Source organism: Ammodytes marinus (assembly GCF_949987685.1).
Source record: "Ammodytes marinus genome assembly, chromosome: 6".
NCBI lineage: Eukaryota > Metazoa > Chordata > Actinopteri > Uranoscopiformes > Ammodytidae > Ammodytes > Ammodytes marinus.
The window spans coordinates 6,362,564-6,385,477 of NC_137235.1; the positions used below are offsets into that span (position 1 = coordinate 6,362,564).

General features: G+C 40.7%; 1 protein-coding gene across 3 annotated transcripts in view; it reads right to left on the minus strand.

The window, feature by feature from the left end:
- lrba (LPS-responsive vesicle trafficking, beach and anchor containing) overlaps nucleotides 1-22,914 on the minus strand; it is a 191,588-nt gene that overhangs the window by 147,045 nt on the left and 21,629 nt on the right. For all 3 annotated transcript variants that reach the window (XM_080029557.1, XM_080029558.1, XM_080029556.1), the window contains exons 2-18: nucleotides 18,110-18,341; nucleotides 17,218-17,318; nucleotides 15,949-16,044; nucleotides 14,315-14,436; nucleotides 13,166-13,292; nucleotides 12,375-12,494; nucleotides 10,764-10,910; nucleotides 10,056-10,253; nucleotides 6,162-6,295; nucleotides 5,454-5,562; nucleotides 4,566-4,718; nucleotides 3,969-4,137; nucleotides 3,572-3,651; nucleotides 2,718-2,780; nucleotides 1,976-2,073; nucleotides 1,534-1,626; nucleotides 471-579 (exon numbers count right to left, since the gene is read on the minus strand). In XM_080029557.1, coding sequence (XP_079885683.1) covers nucleotides 471-579; nucleotides 1,534-1,626; nucleotides 1,976-2,073; nucleotides 2,718-2,780; nucleotides 3,572-3,651; nucleotides 3,969-4,137; nucleotides 4,566-4,718; nucleotides 5,454-5,562; nucleotides 6,162-6,295; nucleotides 10,056-10,253; nucleotides 10,764-10,910; nucleotides 12,375-12,494; nucleotides 13,166-13,292; nucleotides 14,315-14,436; nucleotides 15,949-16,044; nucleotides 17,218-17,318; nucleotides 18,110-18,341 — 2,151 coding nt within the window. The remainder of the gene's footprint in view (nucleotides 1-470; nucleotides 580-1,533; nucleotides 1,627-1,975; nucleotides 2,074-2,717; nucleotides 2,781-3,571; nucleotides 3,652-3,968; nucleotides 4,138-4,565; nucleotides 4,719-5,453; nucleotides 5,563-6,161; nucleotides 6,296-10,055; nucleotides 10,254-10,763; nucleotides 10,911-12,374; nucleotides 12,495-13,165; nucleotides 13,293-14,314; nucleotides 14,437-15,948; nucleotides 16,045-17,217; nucleotides 17,319-18,109; nucleotides 18,342-22,914) is intronic.

The following is a 22,914-nucleotide window of genomic DNA, read 5'->3' on the forward strand; positions in this document are numbered from 1 at the left end:
GTGCACTTTAAAAAAATCTGGTGTTAATACAAAGCCTAGGCTCTGTAAACAGACATGTTGCTAGCTACGGTGGGTCCCCTTTGTCTACATACCAATTTACAGAGCCTATGCTGTGTATTAACCCCAGATTTCTTTGTCCAGGTAGTCAGCATACAATTCATTATTTCAACTACTGGTATGTCGTAAATGATCATGCTGAATAATAAAAAGTAGAATTAGACAACGTCAAGGTCAGTTAGAGTTAAAGAAACCATAGCTAAATAAATATTGTCATGCAGCTGAAAAAGTTATTATTGCTGTATCATTGTCCGTGAAGATTCAGACCTGTAGAGGGTGTGTGTGTGTCCGTGTCTGCATGCGTGCGTGTGTGTCCGTGTCCGTGTGTGCGTGTGCGTGTGCGTGTGCGTGTGCGTGTGCGTGTGTGTGTGTGTGTGTGTGTGTGTGCGTGCGTGAGTGTGCACAAGACTGACCTCAAAGAGCACATTGTAGGTTGTCATGGTGAACTGGTTGGAGTGGAGCATGAGGCGTTCGGTGAGCAGGGAGAAAAGGCCATGACTCAGCATGACTTCAGATTTCCTCCTGATGGGGATAATAAGAGGTCAAGGCTCAGTCAGTTGAGCAGTGTATATGCCCAATCATTACCGTATCAGAAAGCAATGCACCATCTCTTCTAAACTGGAATATCTAACTTACTTGATATCAATGCACTGAAATACCACAACTGCAATTTACATTTGAAAAGTAATATCGAGTCGTATTGAAAATGTCCTGGATTATCGTAAATTAAGTGCAAAATCTGGAGTTTTCCGATCAGTCAAATAGCTGCAGCAGATGAGATCTGTAGGAGTATAAATCAGCCTGAGCTCCGGCTGATATGTGATACGGAGGAAATGAAAAAGAGAATCCCTGCTGACTAAGTTAAAGCACTTCTTCACAGAAAAGTCTGTCACTTTCATCTCTGATCTATTTTAACGTTGCAGCTCAGCTACAAAACTGTTTGCAGATGAATCTAGCATCTCGATAACAAGGCTTATAAGCTTTCTTTGGCAAGACATGGCTACAGTTTTTCTTGTATTCCAGTTTAAGCATAACTAGTGGTTATTAGTGAAAAGGAAATAAGTGATGCAAAGTTTTCAATATGACCTGATTCCCACCACGCAATAACACCTTCAATAACACTGGACATAGTATTGTTCAATGGACTGCTTATTAGATAAAAAGGCAGTCAAGAAAGGCTGGTAAAAAGAATGATAATTTACTTTTTCACTTGAGTTTATTCAACATCAATATTTTACAGGTATAGGAATCTAATTTTGCCTTTTTAAAATCATAACTACATTTACATGTTAGGGAATTAAATCCTCAGCTTTCATTCTCCAATTTTCATAAACATAACTACAGAAATATATTAAAATAATATATGTATTCCCTTTCAGTTTATTACTGTTATAAGTGTGTGCTTTTATAAACAAATTTACATTTCTAATAAGGACTGAACTAGAACTAAAATTAGAACCTCGTGACTGTACTTACTTTGGTGGCATGTATTTCAGAAAGTAGCCCATTACTTTGAGTGCCTGCACTCTTATTCCTTCACTTTTTGAGGCCAAGAGCTTGTAAATCACACTGTGAAAAAGACAAAATAAATGTATTAAATTATGTTTTTTTTTATTAATAGATAAGAAACATTTGAAGTACGCAGTTAATACTTTACACTTGTAGCTTTTAATGATCATTTTAGCAGGATAGCATGCACCATTTTTTTTTTTTTGCAAAAATCAAAGCTTAACTCAAGGTAGATTTGACATTTTATGTATTCCAATTGAACATAAAAAACTGAATACCCCACCAAAAAAAAAAAAAGAAAAAGTTGCATAAAACTCTAGTGACCCAAGACTCAAGTTAATAATTTTGAAATGAATCAGTTCCAACTTGGACTAAATATAATCCATATAATAAAAAGGGGGATGAGTACCGGATGCCATTGCGCTGGTCGAAGGCCTGGACCATGGACCCTGGATGTTCAGACATCAGAGCCACCAACAACTGCAGCACGTCCATCAGATTGTCATCCTGTGGAGGGGAAAAATGGCCTTGAGGCTATTGTGGTCTTCCAGAAGAGCAGTGGGAAAAATCTTAACATACTACTTAAGTGAGTACGGCTTTCAATGGGACATCTTAAATTATGAGGAATTCTCGGTCAGCTGTACGTTATAATATATAAGGGCAAACATATGTGCGTCGTTCATTACGGTTCTGTTCTTGTGATGTTAAGCAGTGGTGGGAGCGGCAGTAACAGGAGAAGGAAAGGTAGTAAAACATCAGTAGAACAATAATAGCATCACAAGCAGTCTCAACTAAAGAATTCCAGTATGTGCTCTGTAAAAAATGAAGGGCTAACTAACATGTCAGTGGCTTTTCCATGCAGTGTTGTAATCACCCTTTTATTCTTACAAGGTTCACTGCCTGACTGACTGATCTGACTGATTCAGTTGTTATGCATCACTCCACAGTAAACACAACCACTTCTGTCAGGACCTGTAACTGGCAGACTGGGAAAAAAAATAACAAGGAACAGTGATGCTGTCTTTGGCAAAGGGGATTTATCTTGTTCTGCATATCAGATGGGAGGGAGGGGGCAGAATACAGGAGCGTGGTGTTATGTTGCCATCTGGTGGTGAGGTGAGCTGGTTAGTGATGCAGGAAGTATGCCTTACCTCATGCATGGTTAGGAGGTAGTTGAGGATGCTCTGTAGCTCATCTTCCTTCACGCCATGATCCTAGAATATAATTGCATAGGTTATTATTTCATAATTGTTTCAGTAGGGTTCATTAGGTTTTACTCTCTCTACACACCCTTAAACAAGACCGTACATGTGGACTTATTAACACATTAGCACAAAGATATCACACATGCTTTGGGAGAGAAGATGCATGGAATTATAATTTTTTTGAATGAGAATAAAACTTATATTTCCAAATACGAGACCAGATATCTTGATACTGATACTTGATATATTAATACTGTGAATTTATTGTGGGGTATAATCAATGTTTTTTTTTGCAAAGATATTTTTAAAACACACACAAATAAAAGAAACAATCGCAAGTAATTCGAATGTGGTGATCTAACAGGGAGAGTTTGCTCATTTGAAATCCAGTCTTCCCAGATTGCAAATATGTACTTTTATGACACTTGAAAGAAACATTTAAGAAAAAAAGAAAATTTCTATAAAAAAAAAGTATCCACAATACATTAACAAAGCTTATTATTTAGCAATAGCTATAAAGAAGACTAATGGCGTTATTCATCCTGCAGATACCTATGGAGAGTGTGGGTTGACCAAGAGTTAACAGCACTTGCTTTTGTATAAAGGTGGCAGCTAGTTTGCTCTCAACTATCGTCATTCAGACTGCAATTAAAGAGCATGAGCAACTAGAATATATATAAGACACATAATTACTGATTGGTCAACACATCATTTTGGCTTTCAACTGTGCCCCTTCACTCTCACATAAGTCAACACAGGTCTATTTTAATTGGGGATGGGGATTGGCCTTGTGAACTCACCTTCATTATGAGCTGCTTGACAAACAACAACAGAAAGGCTCGCAAGGACAGGATCTCCTTCTGGTTCGGCCTTGGACCATCTGAAAACACAAACGGCAGAGAATGGCTGTTGAAAGTAGCTATTGAAATTGAAGATGATTGCTCAAATTAGTTTTTCTTGTAAAAGTAAATTTTTTTGCACCTGAATCATCACTTGAAGGACTTGCAGTGATAGAGTGTGTTGGTGCAGTGTGTGTGTTTATATGCATTTGTCCATATTTCATTGTACATACACATCTGTGCATACAAAATCTACCTTTACATGCATTATGTGGACATATATTTGAGAGAAGACCATATATACAAGTTTTCCATTACATATACATAGGATCATTTAGCATTTTGTGTTCATCCTCACCTAGGCCTTTGGGTATGACTCCGCTGCGGTCCTGGGGGTTGACGACCCAGTAGTAGTATTTGAGTGTGTGCATGACCTGAAGCACAGTGCCCACCCTGCGGATGGTGTTGTAGATGTTTACCGTGCTGATGAACTCTGTCGCCAGGTAAGTGTAGAGTGTCAGTTGCACCTGCAAAAGATACAGCACATATAAATACACAGAAACACTCACACACACACACACAATAGTTTGAGTAGAATAATCCAGTTTTTCTCTGATTTTTGTGATAAGAAAGTGGAGGCTTGTAAGCCCCTAAAGGTTGTGAGGCTAGGCAAGCCATTTTTATCTAAACAGCAGTTACAGAGTCACATATGGAGGGATACCCTTGAACTGTGAGCTGAACTCTAAAAATAAAATGAGGGAAAGACCAAACAGAGCAAGAGAGTCATTCTGTGAAGTGTGGAGGTCTATATGTAATAACCAATATGTTGGCGCTCTGTCTACATGTGCAAACGCATAACTCCTTTGTTTTCTCCTTACAGATGTAAACAAATGCAAAAGAATGTGTTCACTTTATGTGTATGCATATATACAGTATATGTGTGCATTGCTGTTACCTTGGCCGGGGCATGGATCCAGATGGCGGGGTTGAAGAGAATGTGGTCACACAGCTGCTTGAGCAGTAAGATGCCATTCTGCAGGTTGCTCAGGTAGCGGGAGAAGGCCAGCACAATGTCCAGGACAGGCCGCGTCACATGCACCTTAGAGGACTGGAGCACAGGGAGGGGGAGGGAGAGGGAGGGAGAGGGAGAGAGAGAGACAGAGACAGAAAGAAAAAAAGGGGAAAGTGTTTTGTCAGTGAAAAGAGTCAAAGACGACGAAAGCAGAAAGTGGTTTGGTTTAGTTTATTAAGATCCCCATTAGCTTCTGTCTGGCTTTAGCCGAATAGCTCCTTTTCTACTCGTATTTCATAAAATAAACATTAATCAAAGGTAAACCAAAAAGTAACTTACAGTACATACATATCATTCATTCATCTTAACAAAAGTCAACACATTACATCACACAAAAATCAAAACGTATCTAATACATACAGCAGCTCACATAATCATTCATCTCTTCAATAGAGAAGAAAAGAAAGTACCTGAAAATGTATCTACTAAGTCACACATAATGGATATACAGTATATGGGTGAATGAGGTAAAACACAGAGGAGGGGAGGGGAGGGGAGGGGAGGGAAAGGTCACATGCAGAGAAAAATGAGGAGCTCTTCTAATGCCTAACAAGCACACAGGCCAGCTGTGACCTCTAAATACAGCTGAGGGGAAGAAAACTAAAAAAAAAGTCTGTCTCATATTAAGTGTTGGTGTGTTTGTGGTGTTAAGGGAATCAGGAGCAGCCTTATTACTGCACTGGGTTCATTATATGTAGCAACTAGTGCAGGAGGATGGCTCTCTAGTGGATTTTTTTGGCCAGCTGAGCCCAGTTTGTGTTTTTGACTCACCTTCTCCAAAGTGTAGCCAATGACCAGAAAGCCTTTGCAGGCCAGGACCTGCTCTTGCATAGCCACAGAGTTCTTCAAGAGCTCCATCACAAAGGACAGCAAAGTGCAGCTGAGTGGAGCATAGGATGGACAGACAGAAAGAGGGAGAGATGGAGAGAGCAAGTTAGACAGTGACGATAATCTATGTAAGCTGCTGACGAAGCCCTGAATGTGAAGGACACATCCTATATGAAATGTGATTGAATGAGGGTGTCGTGTCCCCATTGTGCTAAGAGGACACATTCTAGTTAGCATCACCTCTGGCAGAGTCTTGTTAGCATCCAGTTTTTAACAAGGTTGCAATTTACAAGATGGCATCACAGCTTTCGAGCTCAGCATTACATCATAAGTTGAAAATATAAAAAGAACATTTATAAGACTTACTGTGTAGGTCTTTTTTGACTTTCCCCATGATGGGTAATACAAAACAAAAACAGCATTGTAGAAGAGGGACTGACTGATTGTTTACAACCTTCAGAATACCAGCCGTAATGTTTACACTTTGTTATTGACTATCCCAATCGGCTAGACGTTAACAACACAAAATCCCAATTTAGTGAAGGACAAACAACAGCTACACTTGTTTAGTGTGTGTGTGTTTGTGTGTGTGTGTGTGTGTGTGCGTGCGTGCGTGCGTGCGTGCGTGCGTGCGTGCGTGCGTATGTTTACCAGACAGAGGTGTCCAGCTCATGGCTGGAGGGCTGGCAATAATCCAGCTGTGCAAACAGAGGGAAGAGGACCTGCACGCCTCCGATAGAGTGAATGCCACTCTGGACTGAGTGAGTCACCACAGCCTTCACGTCCTGCAGAAACAAACACACACGTGTTGGCCCCGTTTAACATGTGACATATCACACATTTGCATATACAGTGCTGCTAAAAAGTTTGTGAACCCTTTGAGTATTTTGGAATTTTATTGTGTTTAACCATTAATCATTAATTTTTATCAATACCAGTATTTTTTATATGAAATAACAGATGTTTGTTTCAAATCAATTCAACATTTTTCTTTTCCAGAAATCAATTGTTAAAAGAGATAAAACAAATTATGTGCCAACTGTTGTATGTGCAAGAGTTTGTGAACCCTGAGCTGCATTGCTTAAATCGAGCAGGTAAACACAATCAGGTGGGCCAAATTGATTGATGAAATAGAACAATGTAATGAGAGATCTTTAGGGAAGAAATTGTGTGGCACTAGGTTTTAAGAGATAAAACCAAGTCAGTTTAGGCCCACCAAAGTGAACACATACAGGTGAGGTCAGACATGCTAAAAGGAAAATAAATCTCAGAGGATCTTATGTACATTTGCCTGGGGACAGCTATATAAAAAAGTTTGAGCTCCATCGGTCCACTGTGAGGCAAATCATCTACAAATGGAGAGCTTTAAGAGTGACTGAACATCTGCCTAGAAGTGGACTTCCTTCAAAAATATTCTCAAGCGCCACAAGAAAAGCGATTTTTCTGGTAAAAGCCAACCCAACCATTTGCTATGACGAGCACTAACGGCCTCCACACACATCCTGCGTCTACCTCTGGAGCGCGTCTCGTTACCTTACTGCTGCCTCTCTCGGACTTTTCTCGGACACGCATGCAACGTCTCAGCAGCTGCTGCTTCTAAAAGCCCTATCTTTCTACATAGAGTTTTCATAGATAATTCCCATTAAAAATGGAGTTCTTTCATGTCATCTATGATGCATATGATTTATATTGAGTCTGGACAGTAATCCGTGCGCCCCATTGCCATTTTTTTTCTTTTTTTTGACATATTTTCGCTTGTTGGAAGTTTTATTTTGAAGGGGACACACCAGGAAATGGTGAAACTACAGCGAAAGCTGCCAGTATGAAGTCAATATGACTCTCAGCAGAGTATTTCAAAAATCACTTTACTGATTTATACGGGAGAGAGAGAGGGGGTGTGGTCGGGGAAGAAGAAGGCCGTAGACACAGATAGAGCAACGGAAAACTGTTGCGCTCATCATGATCTTTTTTATTTCTTCACTATATTGGATCTCTATACGTGTCATTTATCCAAAAATGAAATGCCAGAACTAATTGAAAATTAGGTTTTAAATCCCTCGGATTTTGCACAATTAAATCGTGAAATAAAGGGATTATTCGCGTATACGACTGAGGGATGTTTTATTTTGAAATAAACACACCGGGTAAACGTGTAACTAGAGTGAATGCTGCTAGCATGACTGTCAGCAGAGTATTTCTCTATCAGTTAAAGCACAGAGACGCGAGAGAGACGCGCTGCTCTCAGAAAAAAAATAGGCGAGCCTCCTGAGGTGAAGGGGAGCGTCGCTGCAGACGTGCCTCCGACGCGCCTCAGCAGTGCGTCTGAGGTTGGATGTGTGCTCGCTCTACGTTGATTTCACAGTCTGTGACAAAAAGTCAGACGCAGACGCGAGGTAGACGCGCAGTAGAGGTAGGATGTGTGTGGGGGGCGTAATAGAGCTTTTTTTATGAACATACAATTAAAAGTATTTGCAATTGGGTGCAAAGTCAAAACAGGACAAACTGAGGACTTTGTTAGTATAATGCTATGTTCTGATGTGTGTCCCGCAGGCACAAATTGTAATGGACCCCTTGAATCCTAGTCTTGTGCAGAGCTGATGTCTGTGGCGGTGTATGTCGCGAGACCAACAGTTTCTTAGCTTAACTTTTGCATTTCTATAGGATTGGAATTTTCAAACAGAAAATATAGGTCACATTCATTCATATTTCACATAGTGTGTGTGTTTATGTGCGAGTCTGTGCGTTGCAGGGCACATATTTGTGTGGCAGCAAAAAGCCTCCCCCTCACAATGGAAACAAAGGATTTTCTTTGACGAGAGGGCATGAGAGAAAACTCAATTAGAGCTTGAGAAAAGAAAATACCATGAGTGAAGAAACAGCATTGTATGAGTGTGTGTGCGTGTATTAGCAACATATGGGAAAAATACAATATATTGTATGTAGTTCCAAACTAAATTTCAGTCTTAGAGAAGTCCGATTCTACCATTAGAGCACCAGGATGGAATTTTTCAGCAGCTGCAGAAGTCTGGCTGGCTCCACACATTTGAACCTCTGCCCTAATGAGGCTATTAAAATGAAAAGATGCCAACCGTGCCACTTTCATTATCGCAGCGGAAGATAGAAAAAGTAAATAATGGCGTATGTGCAACAGTGGGAGAGGAAGGAATAGGCGAACAAGTGGTGAATGCATTCACAACAAAATTGCTTTAATGCCAGTGACTTCAGGTTGAAATTCAGGGTGTAATGAGCAATTCTGGAGAATGCTCGTTGTCAGAATCACTTTGTCAAAATCAGTGAATATCTCCTCACAATCCTCTACCTGTATGTACTGTGTTAGCCTAGGAAAAAATGGCAGTGTTAAAACACAGCCTATTCGTTTACATACCCTTTGTTTACATACCAATCTACAGGGTGTGTTTAACACCAGACTTTTATCAGCATACATACACTACCTTCAGATATCAGATCGTGAGGAGATATTCACTGATTTAGACAAAAATAGATTTTGACAAGCGTTCTCCAGAACCGCTGACTCAACCTTTAAAGCCACTACGAGTAACATGGCACGTTGGCGGCCCCTTTGGACAAAAGCTGTAGTATTTTTACGACGCCAGCTGTCGTGAAGCTGTTTTCTAGCGCGTGCCGGGCGTGCGAGATTCAAATGATCAGAAAGCAATATAGTGCATGTCCGTGTGTGAGGGCACCGGACTCTTTTCGGCTCTGTGAGAGTGGTTAGTGACACAGCATCATCTAATGCCAGTCAGTGCTACACACACCTGATTGCAATGAGTTGATGCAGTGTCACCTCTCACGGAGCTGAAAGAGTCCGTGTCCTCACACAAAGCGAATGAACGAGAGACGGCACTTAGTATGGATCACGATGAGGTAATGTGTTTATGTTGTTGTAAATAATGACTATTTCAGATGAATAATGGTCATCTGATGATGCTGGTGAGGCAAAGTAAACTTTGTTTTAGTAGGCTACCGCTCATTCATTTAGGAGTAAACACTGCAGTCTAATTCGCTCCCGTGAAATTGTGTATATACGTTGCTTGGCAACGCCCTCCCGCCCGCCTATCACTCTCCCTTTTAGCTTTTCTTCATTGCATTTTCTTTTTTTTCTCTGATGGTTCAGCCCCGTTATCAGTCATTATGACGACAAATAACTGTCTCAAACAAGGCTCCCGCTCCCCTTCCCTCACCTGGAGGGATAGGCTTCTCAAATCGCGTTGCAGCGCCACACTGAAATCTGCGACCAATATGGATATGTGACCATAGAGCATGAACGAGCGAACCGAAAATCGGACTGGGTGTACGACCAGACCAAAAGCAGTAATAAAAACTATATAAAAACGTCTTTCTTTGCACTGATGTTCTCGTTTGCTGTTAAAGGTCATTTATGATTATGAGAGGAAACATGAGGCTGTTTAAAAGATATTTAAATGTTACTCGGAGCTGCAATCTTAGCAATATCAACTCCAACTCCAAGGGGATTGGCCATTACCAGCAATATAAGAATAAAGTTACATTTAAAGGGATAATTACCTGCAGCATGAGTGCATGGGGTGAGTGGACGAAGATGGAGGCGTTGTCCTTGGGGGAGGACTCAAGGCAGAGCTGGGCGTCTGTGGCGCGAGGGTTATAAGTGAAGGCGATGCTAGAGGACAGCTTGCCGTCGTACAGTAAGGTCTTATGATGCTCTGCAAACAGCAAGTCACTCTCTGCCTTGTACTTGAAGGTGCCCTGAGGAAGTAGAAGGGAGAGATTTTTAGTGGAAGGGAGCATTATACAGTCATGGACCAAACAGTCACAAATACATTTTTTCTCCAAAAATCTTTCCAATATCAAGTTAAAAGGTGCAGTAACCAAGACACAAAAGTAAAGTGCCCAAAACTAGACTCCATATACAAAATTACTTTTATGAAGCAAAAAAAATCGTTGTGTGATGATGTATGTGCCCCTTTTGAGTGCAATTTCATGTACAGCTTGTACAACTATTGAAATCACACTTCCCTTGCTTTGTTTTTTGTAGTTTTATTGAATGTTAATGGGTGTATCGGGATGGGGGCCTGCAATTTCCTGTTACTTGTTCATGTTTTGTTCCTACATCCTTCTAAAATACTACATTAATGTTTCAGGCTGATATGGACGATCTGTCAAATGTTGTTGCCCTTTAACTACAGCAAATACGGCAGAGCGTCTACTAGTTAAGTTAGTTATCTCACTTTCTCTTAGCTTAAGAAAAAGATCTACCTGGTAACCTGGACCCAGCTGATAGATGGCTAGGATCTGAGCGGCGCTGAGAGCCTCTGAGAACAGGTAAACTGCCCCCATCTGTCCGCAGAACACACGGTTGACGTCCGCCGTCTCGGACGAGGCCAGGAAACACTTGTCAAACGTCTGCAGCGAGAGGGAGGCCGGTAGCGGGCGTTGGAGGAAGGGTTTGAAGGAGAAGAAGGATGAAAAGGAGGAGGGAGGAAAAAGGAATATAGAAAGGAAGGATAAAGTAGACCAAAAATAGCAAGAGAGAACAGAGAGAAAAGGCATATTCATGTTAACACCAACTATAAATAACAACACACAGCCTCACAATATAAGCATGCTGTAGCTAATATGATGATGTTCCCTTTTCCCTTGGTCATGGTCACTGAGCCATAATAAGCAGATGCGTTGGGAACGACGATGCTACATCTCAATCAAGCTGCTAATTTGCTTTCTGACATACTGACACATCAAGAGGCTTATACCACACTGTGGAGGCCTTTTCAGCCCCTAACCAAATTTGATTTGAGAATCTCATATCTCAGCATGACAGAAAGCAATCCTAAGGGACTGTGACAGGGCTCATACGCTGATGTGCGAGAGGTGCCGGGTGTGTGTACGTAGCGCTTTTTCCACCCTGCTATCCAATGCTAAAAAAGATGGAGAGAATGTTTTCAACCCCCGAAGCCCTTTGAATGAAAAGAATAAGATTAGATGTGTCTAGGAGCGAGGAGGGCATGAGAGGGAGGCTTGCTTTCTCAGTTTTTCGGTGCCCGCTGCTGCAGCAATATCTCGTTTTGAAATTGATATTTGACAGAAATTCTGTTACGTGCACCCACGCGCCCAACTCTGTGGGAGACGTATAGAAGACAGCAGGTGGAATTGTTGATATCACATCTTGCCAGAGGGGATCATGCAGCAATATTTGTGGTTTTGCAAAGAAATAGTTCCCCATTTTGGAAAACATGGTTCTTAACTTTCCTACCAAATGTATTAGATAAGAATATCGATACCACTCTTGTGTTTTTCTATGGGAGATATAAAGGTACAAGGCAGCAGCCAGGTAGCTTAGCATAAAGACAGGAAACTGAGACAGGTAGCCAAAGCTCTGTCAAAGGGTAACAAAAATGCTTTCATAAAGATAGCAAAAATCCTAACTTCCATTAATTCTCTATGTCCCGGCGTGATGATGCCCCACTGTTTAATTTAGTGAATTAATCTTTTTTTTAAAGTGCACACGGCTGAAGAGGAGCTTTTATTACAGATTATCTCAAGCAGCTTGTATGCCCATCCAGCTTGGTTATCATTTTCATATATGCCCAAACAGATCCCCATTGTATAAAAGGTGTCACCTTTAAAGCTCACCAAGTAAAACATATTTCATTCGTTTAGTCAGTACAAAAACCAAAGTGTAAATACAAGTTGTTTCCAGTCTTTATGCTACGAAGCTAACCAGCTGTAGCTTAATATTTACCATACTTATATGTATGAGGGTGGTATTAATGTTCTCCTATACCTCTCTTCAAGAAAAGCAAGATGGCATCATTTCTAAACTGTCAAACTATTATCTATGAGAAATAGTATCAGATGGCGTTTACTTACGTCACTGGTGTTGACAAACCAGGCAATGTCTCCAAAGGACGCCAGTTCCCCGTTCACATAGCAGCTAATTTCACTGTTTTTCCAGCGATTGTAGACGTGAACAAGAGTCACCATGTACCACTGCAACAAAGAAAATAAATTAGAATATGTAACTCAACTGTATATTTGGAGGATAAATCACACACAATAATCATCAATAATCCTGCATATGATGGCCATTGGCCTGATCCTATCACACGTCAGTCTCCTCAATCTAAAACCCCATTTATTATCTGGTTTTCTCCTTAGCTGTATAATCAGTGAATTAGGTTAGCAATATTACCACAGTGAAATAGGTTATATCGGTTAGCTCTTGACATGAAAGAATGGGCCCCAAAAATAGATCAAAAAAATCAACTAAAATTAGACCTGAATCCCTGTGAGGTTTATTGACGTAATGTGGTGCGTTCATGCCAAGGAAAAGGAGGAGGATGTTTCAATGTGTCCACAGGCTAAGCATCTTATTCTGACTCCAAAGGTCTTTGGTTTGCTCAGGGCCTAGAAGGAACCCAGAGTATTGAAGAATCCTTCTCTCCCATCGCCCTCATTCCTGCTCTCTCCAGAGACAGGTAAGACAGTCCTTTCTTACACTAGGGGCTAGATGTATTGTGCCTGTGTGTGTGTGTGTGTGTGTGTGTGTGTGTGTGTGTGTGTGTGTGTGTGTGTGTGTGTGTCTACATGATTTCTGTCAACTTGTCTTTTTATGTGCATAGATATTTGGTTTGCCTGGATGGCGTTCTTGTGCTCCATACCTTCTGTGGTTTGAAGTCGTACTTTACACAGTGCTGGAATCCTTTCCCCTTGGTTTTTAATGAGGTCACTATCAAACAGCCGCCCACAAAGTGTGCAGAGTAACCCAGGCCTTTATTAGTGCGGAAACTGAAACAAAATGGAGGGAAAATACAAAAGCATTAGTTTCTGAGAGAGGCTATACACTTTCATGCCGACAACAATCAAGGGCAAAATGGGTTATGGCGTCCAGTTGATCAAATAAACACTTTAAAAAGGGGCTGTTAAAAGGAAAAAGAGGCAAACAATAATTTCACAACTTCACAGACTCTTCCAATCATTTCTCCATGTCCCGGCGTGATGAGGCTCCACTGTTTAATTGAGAGAATTAATCTGTTTTTAAAAAGGGCACAGGGCTGAAGAGGAGCTTTTATTACAGACTCTCTCAAGCAGCTAGTGGGTTCATCCGGCTTGGTTATCGTTTTCACATATGCCAAAAAAACAGATCCCCGTTGTATAAATTACACTTTTGACAAAAGAATTATGGGGTTGAAAATGAAGATAATCAGAAGGGCTTGATTTAATGGCTCCTCAGAGAGGAAGCAAAGGATGAGAGGACAGGAAAGATAGAGGGGGGAAGTTCAACTGTTCTTCATCCGTGAAGCTCGGGGGCGGCACTTCTGCAGCAAATCTCTGGGATTTAAAATGCATTTAAGATACATCTTGGTTGGGCGCTCCGGTGGCGTAGTGGATAGAGCGCATACCATAGTGGCTCCGGCCTTCGTTGCAGTGGTAGCGGGTTCAAATCCGACCCGTGGAGCTTTACTGCAGGTCATCCCCCCCCTCTCTCTCTCTGTCTCCCCATTTCAACTCTGTCCTATTTAATAAAGCTTGAAAATGCAAAAAAATAATCTTAAAAAAAAAATGACATCTTGGTTATACTATGGACATTTATTATGCATGCAAATCCTCATACAAGTTCAATGCCCCTTTGAAACACCACATGTTATGTTATTCCCCCTCCTTGGTTTCATTTCCACTCAAAATGTTTGCTACCGCCTTGATCAAAACTGCCATTTTTGCATTCTATATATTAGTATCTAAAACCAACACATAACACATTGAAATGGCAAACAAAAGTACAACAGGTTTAGGTTTAACTTGTTACCTACCAGTACAGGTAAGGCTTGTCTTTGTCGACATTGATGTTGTTGAGAGGATCCATGCGGAGCCATGTGTGGAACGTAAAACCATTCTGGTACGGCCATTTTGCTATAGGAGGCAGAGCTATAGCCTGTAAAGGGGGGGAAACATAATACAAGAAAATAGAAAAGGGCATGAGATGTGGGACCTGGCCAGCTGCAAAATTAAAGTCCCATTGAGTCAATAAAAAAAACTTTTAGCTAATACAAAAGGTCAGTCTGAAAGCAGTGAAATCCATCTCATAAGGCCATAAAAAGGTTTTTGGATAAATAAATATCCAGCCAGATGAGAAGAAAAAAATTAACATTTATCTAAAAAATGTGTTCTATACTTTATGTATGCATGCATCCTCGCAGCCGTTCCCATCTCATTTTCAGGGCAAGGTGCATGTGCACTATTCAAAACACACTGCTGACATTCACAGACAAGTACTAATAGAGTTCACACGGAGACAAAATCAGACCCAAACACAGACAGTAGACGTAAAAGCTTTTGAGAATAGAGGGTTGTATACAGAAGATGTCATTGGAAGTTTATTCATCTTCATGCTACAATGTGTCCTTTACTCCTACACACAGAGAAATTAAGACATGAAGAGACACCAAACTGATTATGAACCCTTTCCTTGTAAAGACTTTAATATTTTTAACAATTACTTAAAGATGAAGGAGTCCTTGGGATGTAATATCTTATGAGGAAATAATATTGACACACTGGGACTGTACCCACTGGGATGCCATCAAATATTCTGTTACAAGGAGAGGGAAAACAATACGGCACCTTTCAATAATTGTTTTAAATGATACAGGTATATAGGTTTAAAAAAAAACTGAGCACATAAATTGCAGAAAGCCATATAGAAAGTAATGGCAAAGAAAATCTAGATAAGTTCTTATATTGTATTGTGTTTCATCCAATGACAATGGCCATGTGTCCTAATAGAAGTTGTTTAGTATTAAAATAAACCGATTATGAATCTACAAAGAAGAAAGTGTCAAGCCTGAACGTTCATGGTGTTAAAAAAAACTATTATGCAGGAATGGTACAACCAACATTTGTATTAGTAATAGTTTAGGCTTTAAGTGCTCACAGATACAGTTGACTCAAAAAGCATTCTATGAAGACACATTTCTAGATAAAACATTTCAAACAGGGTAAAACAGCCTTTGAGGCTCATGTTGTAATGCCAGACTAGAAACATTTCCAAGATAATATGTAAAGCTCATCAATTAAAGGGAAACGTCATGGGTCAGTGGCTGGTTCACATGGAAATCAGCTTAGAAAGCACTTACCGGTACTATGAAAGGATTCAGTTGATATCATCATATTATATCTGAACATCTCTGTCTCGCAGTATTCTATAATATATTATTTAAAAGATATAGTAAAATATTATAAATTCTAGGAGGCCGTCATGGTGGGGGTTCCACTTTTTCGTCGCTCACCATTTTTTTTTTTTGCATTAATATCTACTGTAAGACCATGCTGCTCATGTGTTCAAACTGCAGTCCAACACTGCCCTCTGAAATATTTGTAAAACCCACTGAAAGGAATGTTCTTTCCATTCTGCGGTGCGGTGTCTGACACTGTGTTGTGTACTCACAGCTGCATTTTTCCCTGGAAAGCTGAAGAAGGAGTCTGGGCCGTGCCTGTGAGCCATGTACTTCAGAACTGATAAAAGCTTCACTGCATGATGAGGCTGAGGAAAGAACACACACGGATAATTTCAGACCAATGATAGTGTTGATGTACAAACAGGCACACAGTACATGTGCACACAAAAGCATTTGAAGATCTACAAATTTAAATTTACCTCTCACGCTTAGACATCCGGAGAGATTTAGTCAGGATCAAAATGAGAATTCAGTATCTTAAATTTACTTTATCACATAGGCTACTGATTATTATGAACAAGCATTCTACACTGCAGAGTAAACCCATTAAGAGGATATTGCTCTAGCACACAGAATTCAGATATTTAAACAGAATCGGTCATCAAGTCATAAAAAAAAATCCTACACATTACAACATGGTCATAATGTGAACAAATCAAGGAGGCTGCCTCATAGAATGGCACCCCAGAGCAATTGGTGTTTTTGTTCCTGAGGTGCACCTCGGCAGTGCTTAGCTACTAGTCCACACTACATACTAACTGATCTGAGCTGAACTTAAACTGGTGTCTCTCCTGTTACCAAGCCAAGTCCCCACAGACTGAGCTACTAGCGTCCCAGAAGCATTAAAGACCTACATTACAATATATCCTTGACAACTTGACAAGTGTCATTGATCAATGGGTTACTCTCCTTCTCTCCCTCGCTTCATTTGTCTCCCCTTCTGTGCCCTTCTGCCTTAATGGAGCAACTTGTCTTCTGTACACGTATCATACGTCTTAAATTCACTCTGGCTAATCCCTTATAGCCACATTCAGCTCCTGCAGGCCTTTTCAGCAAATCCAGTTTATACACAGCCTAGGCTCTGTAAACTGGTACGTAAACAAAGGGTATAAGAACAAAGGGGGGCCACTGTAGCTAGCAACATGCCCGTTTACAGAGCCTAGGCTGTTTATTCACACTGGATGTATTTCAGCGCACCCACAGAACGTACAATAGAACACCGTTAAGAGATGTTCACAACAAGCATTCTTTAGAATCCCTGACTCCACCTTAACCACCGTAAATAATGTGCTGCGGCTGACTCTGACACCACTGTAGAGTAGTGGTTTGGCTACACATTATTTATCTGGTCAATGTGGACTGATGAGAGCATTGGGCTGTGGGATGGAGGAGCAGAGGAGGAGGTTGTTTCTAGCACATTCCTCCCGCTGGTCCCAGACAAGCAGAGGACAGATGAGCGCGGCGTGACTCTGACTCACCCACTGGCCCTTCTCCCCCTGCAGCTTACTGAAGAACAGCTTCAGCTCCTTCACTGTGATGCTGTAGCTGGCCAACACGCCCAACATGTCCACCAAGAGGTCTGCAAGAAACACAGACAGACACACACACACACACACACACACACACACACAAACACAGAAGTGGCCAGAGGTTAAACAACGAATTAGGGATTGAACTTGGCATGTTAAATTAAGACTGACAAAATTATATGCTAAAAACAAACTTTAGGGATACAATCATTCATGGCATTTTGACAATCTCAAAATTGTAGTGATGCCATAGTTGCCAGAAGCTAAAATAAGCAAACAGGAGACTTAAATTAGAGAGGACACACTGGGAGTCTTTTTCATTAGATATTACTGACTAATGTTGAGGCACAGTATGACAAATCTATGACCGGTGTGCACATATATTAACCTTGGATTAATCTTCCTAACATAAGCATGAGTGGCAGCTAAATCTGGAAGTAGGTGACTTTTAAGCTCAATATGGGAGTAATTTTAAGTTTTCTGACAATTCTCAGGTATGGGAACTGTAGTAGCATTTATACAGTGGTAAATATTACAACCACCATTGTTTTCAGCTGTCTAGTTACTGCTTTGCTATGTTAACCTTGGTCGACTGCACAAACCCTCTAGGCCAACGCTGTCCTAGCTGGCAAAAGTTCACTGAGCCGAACACTGTCGGATTAATCTGTGCTTATTTGCAAATGGGCAACAGACTGTGCGACTGAGACTCAGGGGAGGTGATTGCATCCACCTTTCACGACAACGTTGTGTGACAACAGTGTGGGTTGACACCATGAGGTTCTTAGATATAGAGGATAGGATAGTTTAAAGTGTGTCTATTTATTCGTATAACTCAATGTACCTGCGATCATGCTGTCGGTGGTGGCTATGCGCTGGAGCACTAGCTGTATGAGGCCCACGTCGGTGCATGCCTGCAGGTTACGGACGCTCTTCTTGAGGATGGCTGTGAAGATGCTCCAGACCTCGGCCTGACAGGTGGGCTCACAGCGGTCCAGCAGCTCCACCATGCACACGATGCTCTCCGGCTCCTGGATGATGAAGTTCATCTCCAGGTCAAACTGCCCGCCCACCAGCTGGAGGTAAAATACAAGGGAGGGAGAGAGTGAGGGAGGGAGGGAGAGAGAGAGAGAGGAAGTGTTCAGTTTCATTCATGGTCTACAGCAGTTTCAATTGTTTTTAAATGTTACATTTCCTAATTTTAAATCTATAGTGCGTGACTTTTGTTAAGAGAAATTGAGAAATGAGTTATTACAACAAGACTGTGGTCTCATCTACATGAGGTTAAGCCTTCGGCGATTGTGCATTGATTTTATTTCTTCTGTTTTAAGTAAATTTTTATTTTATTTTAAGATATTTTTTGGCATTTTTTATGCTTTATTGATAGTGCGAAGAGACAGAGGTGAAATGGGGCAGAGAGGGGAGTGACATGCAGAGAACGACCGCGGGCGGGAATCGAACCCGGGTCTGCTGCTGGGCCCGGCCCGGGGGGGGACGCCCTACCAACTGAGCTAAGGGCGCCCCTCAGGTTTTTATCTTAGCAGTATAATCAACATCTGAAACATTTCGTAGGCACTTGCTGGAAGTACTCTGAGCTCCTGCGCCAGTGTCAGACACCAATTTGTAAACTCTGAAACATTCATTAATATGATAAAGTAACATACTGTAGGTTAAATTATTTTATGTTTTAAATGGTCAGATTTTTTTTTTTACTTGTTGCACTTTGTTTTTTTAAAGTATGTGATGTATTTTCTTGACATCGTTGCTAATGGGAGCTTGTCCTCTGATCCTTCGAGATTAAATAAAGATCGAATGAATGAATGAATGAATTCAGTAGCACCAGCAAAACCCAACAGATGGCTTCAAAAAGGCATACATATGTGTGTAAACATTACTGTGTCCACACCGTACCAAACTGATGATTAATCATGCGCTGCTGCCAGCCAATTGGATTAAAGGTCATGGGAGTAACACGGGTATTGGTCAGTCTTATCTGTATGTGTATATTTAACTGTCAACAGCTAGCCTTGAGAAACTGTGATGAACCCAGAGCAAAGAGAAAAACATACAAAAAAAGAGGCCATGTGAGTGAAAGTAACAGAGACATCTACACACACACAAACAGTGGGTGGTGTATTAGGGGGTCTTTGGTTCCTGTGGGAGGCCCTGGAATACTAACAGCATCTGACAAAGCCTGGCAGACACAGACCTGGGCTCAAATTAATTGTCACTTATGACATACAAGAGAATACACAGTGATGATGTAAGCCTCATCTGAAAAAAAAATCTATATTAAAACACAATTGGCTACCAGTATGCACCATTTTAACAAAAGGTTACATCACTGCTTTTCCAGGAATTTTTTACATATTTTACACTCAGGGATGCTTTGCATTGTGGGAGAACAACAGTAAAACATTTACCATTACAAATGCCTGTGATTTGAATCAAAGACACAATTTAATTTATGGCAGAAGTAAAGAAAATAAGGAGGGAAAGCCTTAGCAGTGATTTCCAGCTAAATCTCATACAGGCGCTATAGAGCGGTAGGACGTTTGTCTTATTTCACATAGAGTAATGTTCTTTGTGTGTGAAAATAAATTGTATGAGCCATAAATGTCATAATTTGTCACTTCTTAATAGTTGTGATGACATTTTTATTATTGAACCCTGCCTAATAGAAAAAGATAAGGAAAATAGCAATGCTGATGTCAAATTAATATTGCGAGTAAGGCTGTCATGTTTCGAATCAAGGAGGTGTAACTGGACAAAAAAAAAAGGTGCGATAGTTGTACCCGGCCATTAGATGGGCTGGATGGGGAAACAATATGATTTGGTGCTGGGAATGGAAACTGTCCCATTAAAATGAGTAAGGTTGTAATAATGCAGGGGGGTTGGGGGTTGGGGTTGTGTGTGTGTGTGTACTGTTCAAGATATTAAAAAGGAGGAGAAAATGGCCTCGACATCCTTAGAGGCTGCGGATAAAGTGACGCTAACGTTGACACACACCTCACCTATTGTCCCTTTAACCTCCTCTACCAGATATCCATTTATTGTTTCATGTCTAGTATCAACATTGGAGCAATGACCAAAATCACTGAGGCCCATTTTCTTCATCCCTCACCTTCATACTGCTTTATTTTTATTTTAGCATATCATGTAAAATATCCTATAGTATAACAACATATATCACTAACAACATTATTCCAATCTCTTCCAGCACAAAGACTACAAATTAGGTCATAAACTATTATACAAATGCTCGATGAAAGTGTGACGTTTGCTTTAATGGTTGCCAAAAAGTCAAAAACACAAAGAAAAATAGATATTGGTGTTTTTATACAGATACAAAAAGCAGCAAAAGCACATTTCCAGTCTCTCAGAGGTCAACTTAAAATGTTGCGTGTTTTGGTTAGCATGAACAAATCTTTGAGAGGAATGAAAAGGTTAGTTCACCCAACACCCACTGTTAATCTGACAGAACAGATTTATTTAGCAGAAAGCAAATGTTGCTGCATATTTTTTTCCATGCTACAGTTCATGCTAATTTCCCTTATTTGTATTGGGGTGAAGATCTGATACAGATATGGATTGCTGCCTGAAACCTCTGACAAATGAAACAAAACCTCAGAATTGATCCTAATTGAAGTAATGAGATAATATTATTTTTCATCATGTGGATGACTCGGCTCTTTAATGTAGTCAGAGTTCGGCAGAGAGCTAAAACCTGCTGTTGTCCATTAATACCGGCTCCCTCCATGTCTAGCACATGCTGTGGCAATGACATGCAGCGTCCTTGAATCCTTGAAAAACAAAAAGGCGTGAAAGTCAAGAGTAAAAGTTTGATGGTCAAACAAATACCAAGCCATCTTACAACAGGGGGGAAATTAATCAAATCATTTCAGTTGAAGTATCCATCCGTTAGGGCGACGGGCCAGTGTGAAATTGAAACACTTATAATAACACCAGCAGCAATTAATACCCCACTGGCAACCTGTCTTCTTCCATTCTCTCAGCAAGTCATTGATAAATCACACAGCTCTCCACAGTGTACAGTGTGTTTCTCTGTTAACATGGGAGGCAGAAGATATATCCTATACTAACCAGGTCTGCCATTAATGAATGTTGGGTGCCATTTTGCCAGAGTAACCACTGATTTATGAGCCTGACACTGTGTGCCAGTTATATATCAATCAAAGTCAGATGACCAAGGGGACGGAGAACTAACATGAGGATGGAGACAGACTACAGAGACATACTCCTGGCTGGCTGGCACACATGCCAGGGTAACTGGGCTGATTTTGGACATGATTTGTCACTCTCTAGATTTAGAAATGGTCTCATGGTGTGTGACTGTATGTAGAGTAGGTCACTTGGGGCTATCCTAATTACAATCCATGCTTAAATGATGAGTCTGTCAATAAAAAACTATGGTGGCTCAGGCTGTCATGTTTATTTCGTTCTCAAGACTCCATTTTCTTTGTATAAGTTTATCAACTTTTTGGTTGTAACTCTCGATCAGACAATATAAGCAAATGAAAAAATCTCCAGGAATGTGATGGCTTTATTGGTCATGATTTTAAAAAAAATTAAAACATTCCATAAAAAAGAATGATTAGTTAAAACACATACATTGACTAAACATTCTGCAGTGTGAGGTACTCAAAACTACAACTTATAACTTCATATTATTTCTCCATTCTGTGGTTATGTGTGAAAGAGTGGTGGCCAAGCTGGCAAATAAAGACCTGTGAAGTCTGCCGTTATCATTACAGAATGTGTTGTTGGCTCTTTCCTCTTTCAACCTCTGCTGGGATTTAAAAAGCCTGTGATCATTATAGTCTGTAATTCACAAGATCATTCCAAGTACTCTACTCTACTAATGGGTCCATTTGGAGTGGGGGATGAATGATTAGTTTTTTCCATATATATATATTTTTTTTTTTGTGGGCCAAAGACGACATTATCTAAATATTCAAATACAGATCAAAGCAAGCTACAGTAGAGAATTTAGAGTGAATATAACATGGTAAAAAACAGAGCGCATAGACCTGGAAACTATGTATCGCTGTTCACCTGTGCCAACTGTGCCAGCTGAATCAGAATACAAGCACACTAGTATTAGGTATAAAACCTCACAGCAGCTTACTATCTCTGTATTAGGTACAAAATATAAACAGCCAGTGGAAAATATGAATGAATAGTAAACGTCCCATACATAACAGATTGAATCATGCTGCCATAATCAACTGCGATACTCTGAACGGTGATGTTAAATCAAAATGCAATTTCCCAGAGCCGAGTGAGAACATTTAATATGTCCAGCGGTGCTTGGCAAAGAGGTTTACACCATATTTCAATTTCTTAAAGTTCATCATTTTACATTGTTACATTGTTTCTATTTCAGGAGCAGGTGTGAGAGGTTGCCAGCTCCAGCCTTTAGCTCCAGCCAGGGGGAGAGAGAGCAGTGCGGCCAGAGCTGCCCATAAAGCCAGCGTCTGTATGGCAGTTAGACACCAGATCCCTGGCTGGGTAACCCGGCCTGGCTCTTCTCCCTCGAGGCCCGCCTGAATTAATCATGCCTGAGCAGCCAAGCAGCCACTGGGCCGTAACACACAGCACAAACAGGCTACTATGGTCTCCATGGGG